We start from the raw sequence: 11552 nt of genomic DNA, 5'->3' as shown, positions 1-11552 counted from the left end.
TGCATTCACTGACCACTGACCAGGATGCTTAATTTGGTAAATGGAACTCTGTGTTTGTGTGTATGTGTATATGAGTATACATGTGTATATGAGTACAGTGGTTCGTTTTACACACACATATTCTGGGTTCATGTTATGCTACTCACTGCTGAATTGTCCAATTGCACATATTTTAAATGTTTCCTGCTTGTTTGAAGGCCTTTGAAATCGCCTGGTCCTTTGTGCAATGACCATTATATGATTACTTTGTTTTTCCACACACTTTGCACTTCCTAAAATGATATATGAATTAACAACTAAATCCTCTCTAGACTTGCTAGTTCAGTAAACAGGTTAGTTACTTGCTGCTTTGTATGCATATTCAGGACCATTTATTTTCTATTAATTCTAGCTTTACTCATCAGGCCGAGAGAATGAGAATTCCTGTTTGAAGCTAGCCCAGGCAGAAAAGTCCCAGGCCCTTACCTGCAATTAATTAGCAAGAAGCCAAAATGAAGCTGAGCCTCAAGAGGAACACCACCAGCTTTGAGTGAAATAGCCAACTGGGAACAGGAGCCGGTGAGTTCAAACCCTAATACCTACAAACCTAAACATACACACACACACACACACACACAAACACACACACACACACACACATACACACACACACACACACACACACACAGAAAATACTACTAAAAACAAACATAATCATTCAGGGCTGGGAAGATGGCTCAGTGGAAGAGTGCTTGCCTTGCATGCATGAGGCCCTGGGTTGATTCCTCAGCACCACATAAGCAGAAAAAGCCAGAAGTGGTGCTGTGGCTCAGGTGGTAGAGTACTAGCTTTAAGCTGAAGAGCTCAGGGACTGCGCCCAGGCCCAGAGTTCAAGCCCCATGACCGACAAAAAAAAAAAAAAAGAAAGAAAGAAAACGTAATCATTCACTTAATAATTAAATTTTCAAGTATTAAATATCAAACATTAAATATCAAATATTAAAATTTGAAAATGGAAGTAACTGTAAAGTTAAAAAAATTCAAGTGGAATTCAGGCGATGAGTGCCTCATGCCTTGTAATGCTAGCTACTCAGAAGGTTGAGATCTGAGGAGCAAAGTTCAAACCCAACCCTAGCAGGAAAGACTGTGAGACTTTTTTCACCAGTTAACTACCAGAAACCTGGAAATGGTGCTGTTACTCACAGTGGTAGAGCAATAGCCTTGAGCAGAAAGGGCTCTGGGGCAATGCCCAGGCCCTGATCGAGCCCCAAGACCAAAAAAAAAAAAAAAACCAAAAAAACAAAACAGCAAAAAAAACAAAAAATCCGAGTGTATGTCATTTTGATAAAAAAAAAAAAAATCATTCTGGAGCTGGGAAGGTGGCTCAGGGGTGGAGTGCTTGCCTTGCATGCATGAGGCCCTGGGTTTGATTCCTCAGCACCACATAAACAGAAAGAGCCAGAAATGCCACTATGGTGCTCACCTTTAGCTGAAGAGCTGAGGGATAGCGTCCAGGCCCAGAGTTCAAGCCCCATAACCAAAAACTAAGAAATATAAAAATCACTCCGATGGGCCAGGCTAGTAAGCTGTCAGTAAAACGATGATCAAGCAACACATCCCACACTCACATTCTATCCCTGTTTCCATTACACTTTTCTGATCTTCATCAGAGTGCTCATCCGGAACCCTTGCTTTATTTGGTAGTCATCCAATTCTTCAACTATAATGATAGGCTCATGCCTGTCAACCTAAGCTACTCAGAAGACTGAGATCTGAGGATCGCGGCTCAGAGGCAGCCCGGGCAGGAGAGCGTGTGAGACTTTTATCTCCAATTATGCATGGAAAGAGCCAGAACTGCAGCTAAGGTGGATGAGCACTAGCCTTGAAAAGAAGCCAAGGCCCCCAGTTCAAAGCCCAGGACCAGCACCAAAAAAGAAGCAACAAAACACCATGGATTAAGGCCGTGACAATAAGTCATGAGGTGAAGTCTATCAAGTAACAAGTATATCAAGTATATCCAGTAACGTCTCCTAAACTGCAAGGCCTTTTTATTAGAATAGACAAACCAGGCCAACCGGCAGAAAATGGCTTCTGAGATGGAGGTTTCCGGCCGACCACAGCTTCTATTGCACAGAGTCGGCCGCACACAGACACCACCTCGGCGCCTGCGCAGAGGGTGCGAGGGTCCGTCTGCCCATCTCGTTTAGACTCTGTGGTACGCCCAAAGAACCATGGGTAACTGTCATGTAGCTTTAATGCGCCTGCGCACACGCGCCAACAGCGAGCAGCGCCATGGGCCGGCGACCCGCTCGCTGTTACCGTTACTGCAAGAACAAGCCGTACCCTAAGTCTCGTTTCTGCCGAGGCGTTCCTGATGCCAAGATCCGCATCTTCGACCTGGGTCGGAAGAAGGCCAAAGTGGATGAGTTCCCGCTGTGCGGCCACATGGTGTCAGACGAGTACGAGCAGCTGTCGTCCGAGGCGTTGGAGGCCGCCCGCATCTGCGCCAACAAGTATATGGTGAAGAGCTGCGGGAAAGATGGCTTCCACATCCGGGTGCGCCTGCACCCCTTCCACGTCATCCGCATCAACAAGATGCTTTCGTGCGCAGGCGCCGACCGCTTACAGACGGGCATGCGCGGGGCCTTCGGGAAGCCCCAGGGCACCGTCGCCCGGGTCCACATCGGCCAGGTCATCATGTCCATCCGCACCAAGCTGCAGAACAAGGAGCACGTCATTGAGGCCCTGCGCCGGGCCAAGTTCAAGTTCCCCGGCCGCCAGAAGATCCACATCTCCAAGAAGTGGGGCTTTACCAAGTTCAACGCCCATGAGTTCGAGGCCAAGGTTGCCCAGAAGCGTCTCATCCCCGATGGCTGCGGGGTCAAGTACGTTCCTGACCGAGGCCCCCTGGACAAGTGGCGGGCTCTGCACTCCTGAGCCCCCCACCCCCACCCCCAGCCGGGGCCAGCAGGGCCTTCAGGGCTCTCTGGCCACGTCCCTCGATTTGGCCCGCCGTTGATGTTCATTTCACGTTTTCAAAATGTTTGTACGATGTTTAGGATACAGATGAGTGGACAATCGGTTTCTGTGTTGATCTGGAATGTTTTAACATAAGGAAACAGTTCGTTGATTCTATAGGAAAGAGCTGTTTTCCCTTTATAGAGGCAAGTATTGCCATTCTGAACCCAACTCGTTAGATTTGGGAGAGAAGGAAGTAGGTCACTTTATTTGTATTAAAGTCAAGTTTCACGTTTGTAGTTCTCTTGCATTAAAAAAATTGGGTGGATGCAACTCAAGCTGTGTGTGGAAATCCTAATTGTGTATGGAAAGGTAAACAATAGAAGCAAAAGTTTATATTCAAGTTACAGTCTCTTTGAAGCCAATCTGTTTCTCAATTTGGATACTGAAAATGTTTCCCTATAAATTTCTGAACATGGTTTTTAGAATTAGCTATAATGGCTGGTTATCAGCTTTAGAACAATGGAGTATACTGAGAAATGCTTTTGAAGACAAGCATTACATTGTCTCACACTCAGGAGACAACACTCCAATCTTTTCTTTCATCCCAGAAAGGTCATGGGTGACAATAGAGTTCATATTGTTTGTATTTGGTCCCCAGAAGAATCAATAGAGAAGAGAAAATGACACTAAATCAGCTATCTATGCTCTAAGACATCCCTGGACAGAGGTTGTAATCTCTTAAGTGTCTGCCCTACATTATAGTTACAATGACCGTGCAGGTAATTTTTATTTTACTTTAGAAACTACACAAGCCAAAATTCCTGGGTCTGTGCTGTTTTTGTTGTTCCTGTTATGTTGAATTAGTTCTCTGGTTTAATCCCACAGTGATGCCTTCAGTTTTTTTTTATGTTGAATTAGTTCTCTGGTTTAATCCCACAGTGATGCTTTCAGTTTTTTGTTTTTTTTTTAAGTTAACTGCTCTTTTTTAGACATTTAATGAAAGCAACAAAAGGAGTACTAAACAGCATAGAAATATTTCTTAGTCTCCATTTACTTAAGTCCTTAGGTCAATCCTAACACACTTCATGTAGCTTATAGTTCTTTCAGTTCCTGGCTTAAGCATACTGTTGTGTCCCGAGTTATCTGCTAGCTGTTATGGCAGAGTCTATGCTAGTATCAAATATGGAGTTCTTCTCCAGTGGTGGAGAGTTGGGGGTGGGGAGGCTACCTGCCTTTAGCTGTTCTGTGGGAAGGATTTGGGATACTCAGTTTCCCTTGGATTTCAGCCCATCCCGATCTTAAATATATTTAAGTATATATTTAAACTAGATTGTCATTTTAAATGATAATTTATGAAAATTTGTTTTTGGCAGTATCTGGGTTTTAGCTCAGAGCCTTGGTATTTCTAAGTTTGGTTATACATCTAGTATTCTACCACTTCTCCAGTCCTGCTTTTCTGCTCATTTTTTAGGCAGTCTTCAAAGACTTCCCTACAACACCCCCCCCCCCTTCCTCAGCCTGAAACTGAGTCTCAGCATCTCAGCCTCCTGAGTGGCTGGGATTACAGGCATGAGCCACCTATACCTGGTTTTTAAGCTATGATGACTTATGAACTTGAGAGATAACCTTTAAACACATTAAAAACTAAGTAGCTTTAAAATGGTTCCTTTACCTAAAAAAGCTTTCTTTCCTGTTGTTTTGTAATTGCCTAGGAAATTAAGTCATAGTAATTAATTAATAAAGGTAGGATTTTAAAAAAAGGTTCTTTTGACTTTCTAGGATTTTTTTCATTTTTTTCCATTCTGTGTTCTCAAGAAAACAACAAATTATTAAACAAGACAAATTTTTTTCTTCTTTTTTTTTAAAAAAAAATAGATTGTAGGGGTTCCAACTTAGGACATTGTGTCTGTTGGGCAGATATTCTACAGTTTGAGCCACCTGGACGGTACTTGCTTTATTTTTTTTTCCCAGTAGGGTAAAGGTAAGAATGTCAGGGGCATGTGCCATATAAAGCTCTCAAAATCCAGAGACCAGAGGAAGATGGAGAAGATATAGCTGGGCTATATGTGAGCTCTCCCCAAGAAACCAGTTTTTCGCAGTTCAGGGAATACTCACTATGGGAAAATCAAACCTAGTAAGCCATAATATACAGAGATTCTGCCTGGTGAGGAAAAGTTCAGGCAGTTTTCACCAGAAGACAGATTTGAGCACAAGCAGTGGCCACAGCTGCCAGCAACTGCTGTGGGACCAGCCAGAGACTGAGGGGGCGCATCTCTTCACCCACCTCTAGTTTGGGCTGGACAACCAAAAGCAGAATTCCACATTCTGGGCTGGAAATCCAAGGCAAACTGAGTATCCCAAATCCTCACAGAACAGCTAAAGGCAACTACCTCATACACACCCCACCCCTCTCCAACACCTGAGAAGATCGCCATATTTGATACTGGCATAGACTCTGCCATAACAGGTAGCAGATAACTGGGGATACAAAAACAGCAGGTGGCACCATTTGTGTCCAAGGCAAGCACTTGGATCTGTGAGAGTTGCCTCTGCCTTGGGAAAGGCTTCCCTGCCCAGGAGACCTCACAGGGCCAGGGTGGATCAACCTTTACTACCTGGTGAGCCTAGAGAGGCAGCCGTGCCCACCTGCTAGCAACAAAGGAATTCCACCCATTCCACAGCCAAACTGGCTGCACTGCAGGCTACAGAAACCAGGTTAAAGGCCCAACGGGGGCTCCCACTTTGGGAAAGACCACTGACTCCAGACAGGCCAAAACCCCGACCATTCCCAAATGTAGTCCCAGCAGCAACAAACTACAGCCTCCAGACACCTCCTCCCAACAACACACACACACACAAAGCATATCATGCTTCTTAGCCTGGAAAAAGTTTTCTGCGCACCCAAACAAGCTGATCTGAGAAACCAACCAAGCAACTGGGAAAACCAACATGTACAAGCAATTCAAAGACGCCATCAAGGGACCGGAAAGTGGACCTAGGGAAGAATTAAGAGCTCCCCAAATAAAGATTTTTTTTCTTCTCTTTTTCCCCAATTATATATTTTTAACTTCTTTCTTTATTCTTTTTAAATTCTTCAAAAAAATTTTGCTCTTATTTTTTGCAACTAGTTTAACTCTGCTACCTTTTTTTTCTGTCAGATTTTTAATGTTTTTTGTTTACTTGTTTTTTCTTTCTGCAACAATCCTGTTTTTTTGTTCCTTCCTCATTGCTGTTCTGTTCACAACTGGATACACAGCCCACGGTGACCACGAGGCTTTCTCCTTAACTGTGTGTAGACAATTCAGAGTATAAATTGATTACCCAATTTTCTACTGCACAGTATTAGTATTCCTAATTTTAGCATTATTACTTCACATGTACGTAATTGTTCTAATTTTTTAATTTTTTATGTATATTTTTTCTTCTTTCTTTTTGTTTTTTTTGTCTGTTTTAATTTTTTTCTCTCTTTCTTACTTAGAAGTTAGGTCACAACTTCCTACCTTTCCTTTGCTACATCTCTAATCTGATTTTTCTCCTCCTATAGTTTATTGTTTAATCTTAATCTTTCCTCTAACTACACCTCAACCCACTTACAATTATTTCTACTGCATTTCCTCTTCGATTTCTTTACTCTGTTCATCCTCAAGTGTGCAACATTGATCTAGATTATATCAGTAGTCAATGAGACAGTGCCAAAATGGCTCAAGGTGTTCTCTCTTCAGACCAAACCATTCTAAACCCCATAACACAGCTACTCACTGATTACAACTGTTTATAATTCCCACTTCTGAAATACAAAACCCTCCCCTGACAAAGATCAGCATAAATAATAACAAAACACCTATCTATGATTGGGAACCTCTAAAATCACACTGCCTGGGTGTGGATTTTGTCTTAAAACTGTGTTTGGTGGAGGTATTGGACCTACTTACATATCCACCAAAGCAGTGATAGAATGAAATACCTATTTGGAGTGTGTACCTCCACAGTCTGCACATCCTTGGAGCTCTGAGTTGGGGCTTAGCTTTAAATTGTGTTGTGGTGAAGAACTGGATATACTTTCATCTCCCAAGGAGAGTGAGAACCCCCAAAGTCTGGCGAGCTTTGGGTTTAAGCTCACCATAAAATTGTGTTCTCGTGGGCAAGTGGAGATATTTTCAATTCCAAAAAGAAGAAATAGAGGTAAAATACCAATGCTGAGTGTGAATCTCCTCTTCCTTTGTAAGTACAGGACTCTGGGTGGGGGCTTGTCTTAGAATTGTGATTTAGTGGGTAATTGCTACACTCTCCCCCATAAGGTAAGAAACTGTGAAAACTCCCATTCTTGATTGTAAATCCCAAAGTGTGTGCTCTGGTAAGTGCTAGTCTTAGATGTGTGTTCTGCTGTGTGTTCTAGGATATAATCTCACTCCCAAAAAGCTGATATAGAGTGAAAATACCTATGATTGTAAACTACTTAAGTCTGTGCACCTACATGATTCTGGGAAGGTGTGTTTCTTAGAATTGTGTTTTGGTGTGTAATTGGATATACACTCCCAAAAAAATTGAGACAGGGTGAAAACACCCATTGTTAATTGTAATCTCCAAAACCTGTGAAGCCATGGGGCTCTTTAAAACACTACTGGTAAACATGCTGAATGAAAAAATAGGAAGCCTACATAAGGCTGTGTGTGAGTGTGGTGAGGCAAACAAAAGATTAATAGAAGAATTCATAGAATCCACAATCAGAAAACTGAATGAATTCCAGCAAAAGGAAAGGGAATCCAGGGAAAGAATAGCCACTCAACTACAGGATCTGAGAGTAAACACGGCAAACCAAATTAAGGAGGCAAAGAAATCTATACAAGACCTAAAACAAAGTTTCAACAAAAAAATTGAAACCATTAAAACTGAACAATTAGAAGGAAGGGAAATAAAAAACAAAGTAGAAAGTCTGTACAGTAGGCTAGACCATGCAGAAGACCATATCTCTGGGATAGAAGACATCTTAGACATTATAGAGAAAGAACAGATGAGTATTCAAAACAAATCCTAAAACTATGATGGATCAATTCAGCATGTAGAAGACACTATCAGAACACCTAATTTAAGTTTATTGGTGTAGAAGAGGGCAAAGAAATGGAAGTCAAAGGTCTTGGAAATTTATTTAACAGCATACTAGCAGAGAACTTCCTAAACATGTGTAAGACAAGCCCATTCAGATACAAGAAGCCTTTAGAACCCCAAATAGACCAGATCAGAACAGGACATTCCACTGCCACATTGTAATCCATACAGGATCAATAAAAAACAAGGAAAGGATCCTTAAAGTTGTCAGGGAGAAAAGATCAGTCACCTATAAGGGAAAACCAATCAGGATAAGTATAGATTTCTCAGCAGAGGCCATGAAAGCAAGAATATCCTGGAATGATGTATGCCATGCCTTAAAGGGGGAGGGGGTGGGAGGGAGATAGGAAGGGAAGAGAAGGGGAAACAAAGGAAGAGGCAACAATGCTTGATAAGAAATGTACTTATTACCTTGCCCATGTAATTCTAACCCCTCCTTATGGTATTTTCATAATAAAAAAAAATTATCAGCCAAGAATAGAGTACCCAGCTAAACTTCCCTTCATAACTGAGGGAAAAAATTAAATCTTCCACAGCAAAGAAAAACTGGAACAATATGTCTCCACCAAACCAGCATTACAAAAGATACTTAAAGGTGTCCTGCACATAGAGAACCAACTAGACCACAAAAGCAGAGAAACAGCCCCCAAAGGATCAGATAAACATAGGCAGAATGAAGACGACACAGCCCATAAGAAAGTGGCTAAACACCTCTCAATCCTAACTCTCAATATTAATGGACTTAACTGTCTAATAAAAATGACATAGAAGCTCCAGTTGGATCAAAAGACCCACCTTCTCCACAAAAAAAAAATTCTGAAAGTCTAAGGCTGGAAAAAAATCTACCAAGCAAATGGCCCCTACAAACAGGTTGGAGTAGGAATCTTAATATCAGATAAAATAGACTTCCAATTAAAACTAGTGAGAAGAGATAAATAAGGGCACTACATACTAATAAAAGGATCTCACCTACAGGAGGATTAAACAATTCTAAATATTCACCAAATACCAGAGCACTCAAATTTATCCAAGAAACACCACATTCCCTAAAATCACACATAGATACAGTGACTTTCACACATAGCTTCCCACACTGGATATATCAACTCAGCAAAAACTCAACAGAGAAACAGCAGATCTAAACAACTGCATAGATCAACTAGACTTAACAGACATGTACAGAGTATTTCACCCATTAGCAACAAAATGCACATTCTTCTCAGCAGCACATGGGACAATCTTCAAAATCGACCACATTTAGGCCACAAAGAAAATCTGTCCAAATTCAGAAACAATGAAATTATACCCTGCATTCTCTCAGACCACAAGGGAATAAAATTAGAATTCAACACCAAAGGCCACAAAAGAAAATCCTGTAACACATGGAGGATGAACAACATACTGTTGAACCACCAGTGGGTCATGGAAGAGATTAGAAAGGAAATACAAATGTTCATGATATTTAACAAAAATGAACATACAAATTACCATCTCCTCTGGGACAGAGCAAAACCAGTACTCAGAGGAAAATTCATAGCTCTGAGGTCTTACATCAACAAATTGGAGAGATCTCAAACCAACAATTTAATAATTCACCTGAATCTCCTTGAGAAAGAGCAACAAGGCAATCCCCAATCCGATAGATAGAAAAAATAATTAAATAAATCAGAATTAAATGAATTAGAGTCCAAAAAAAGAAAAAAAACATTGAAAGAATCAACAAAACAAAGGGTTGGTTCTTCAAAAAAAATAACAAAATTGACAGACCCTTAGCAAATCTTATCAGAAAAAGAAGAAAACACACGCAAATAAACGAACTCAGAGATGAGAATGGAAACAACCAAGATTCAGAACATTTTAAGGGACTACTTCTCAAAGCTTTATGCTAATAAGTGTGAGAATATGGTGGAAATGGATGAATTTCTAGAAATTATTGATATGACCAAACTAAACCAAGAGGAGTTAAACCAACTTAAAAGACCCATATCAAACATTGAAATATAACCAACAAGAGACCTTGCATCCAAGAAAAGCCCAGGTTTACTGCTGAATTCCATAAGGCCTTCAAAGCAGAACTCACACCAATACTCCTAAAACTATTCAATGAAATTGAAAATGAAAGTACCAAACTTCTATGAAGCCAGCATAGCCCTCATCCCTAAACCACACAGGATTCATCAAAGAAAAAGAACTATAGACTTATTACTTTGATGAACATCGATACAAAACATCTCAACACAATTCTGGCCAATCGACTTCAACAAGTCATAAAAAATATCATATATCATGATCAAACAGGATCCATTTCAGGGATGCAAAGCTGGTTCAATATATGCAAATCAATTAATGTAATTCATCACATCAAAAAGAGCAAGGATAGATACTACATGATTGTCTCAAAGACACAGAAAAAGCACTTGACAAGATCCAATACCCCTTTATGATGAAAGCTCTAGAGAAGCTAGAAATCCAGGGAACATTTCTCAATACAATAAAGGCCATGCATGACAAAAGTACAGCCAGCTTTATACTTAATGCTGAAAACCTAAAGCCATTTTATCTAAATTCAGGAACAAGACAAGAATGTCAACTCTCTCTACTTCTCTTCTATTTATTATTAGAATGCCTAGCTACAGCAATAAGACAAGATGCAGACATAAAGGGAATGCAAATAGAAAAAAATGAAGTAAAACTCTTCCTCTTTGCATATGACATGATCTTATATTTAAAGCACCCCAGGTACTCCATGCCTAAGTTACTCTAGCTAATCTGAAACTTTGACAAGATATAAAAGGTATAAAATCAACCCTCAAAAATCAATGTCTTTTCTGTATGACAACAATGAGAAGAGCACAGCTGAAATCAGGAAAGCAACTCCTTTAGTAATAACCCCACAAAAAATAAAATGTCTAGGAATTAACTAAAGAAGTGAAAGCCTTCTATGATATAAACTTTAAAAACCTAAGAAAAGAAATTAAAGCAGAACTAAGGAAGTGGAAAAACCTCCCATGTTCCTGGATAGGGAAGATTAACATCATGAAAATGGCAATACTGCCAAAGGCTATCTACAAATTCAATTCAATATCCCAACCTCATTCATCAATGAAATAGAAGCAGCAATCCAAAACTTCATATGGAACAATAAAAGACCCCAACAGCAAAAAACAATCCTTACCAAAAAGAACAGTGCTAGAGAAATAGCAACACCAAATTTGAAACTCTACTCCAAAGCCATAGTAATAAGTACAGCTTGGTTACTGGCACAAGAACAGACCTGAGGATCAATGAAATAGAACCAAAGATCCAGAAATGAACCCACAGACCTACAGCCACCTAATCTTTAATAAGGGAGCTAAAAAACTAGAATGGAAGAAAGACAGTCTATTCAGTAAAAATGGAGCTGGAAAAATTGGTTAAACACCTGTAGAAAACTAAAGCTAGATCCTTATATATCACTTGCATCAGAATCAAGTCCAAATGGATCAAAGACCTCCAAGTCAAAGCAG

The 11552-nt window shown here is 40.4% G+C and overlaps 1 protein-coding gene across 1 annotated transcript; it reads left to right on the top strand.

The window, feature by feature from the left end:
- Positions 1-2256: 2256 nt before the first annotated feature.
- On the top strand, positions 2257-3270 carry Rpl10l (ribosomal protein L10 like). The gene has a single exon (XM_069988670.1). The coding sequence runs from the start codon at positions 2272-2274 to the stop codon at positions 2914-2916; it is 645 nt and encodes a 214-aa protein (XP_069844771.1). The 5' UTR covers positions 2257-2271; the 3' UTR covers positions 2917-3270.
- The last annotated feature ends 8282 nt before the right edge of the window (positions 3271-11552 follow it).

The sequence above is a fragment of the Dipodomys merriami genome, unplaced genomic scaffold, assembly GCF_024711535.1.
Source record: "Dipodomys merriami isolate MVZ:Mamm:240054 unplaced genomic scaffold, mDipMer1.0.p SCAF_1, whole genome shotgun sequence".
NCBI lineage: Eukaryota > Metazoa > Chordata > Mammalia > Rodentia > Heteromyidae > Dipodomys > Dipodomys merriami.
This window is presented reverse-complemented; position numbering and strand designations above follow the sequence as displayed.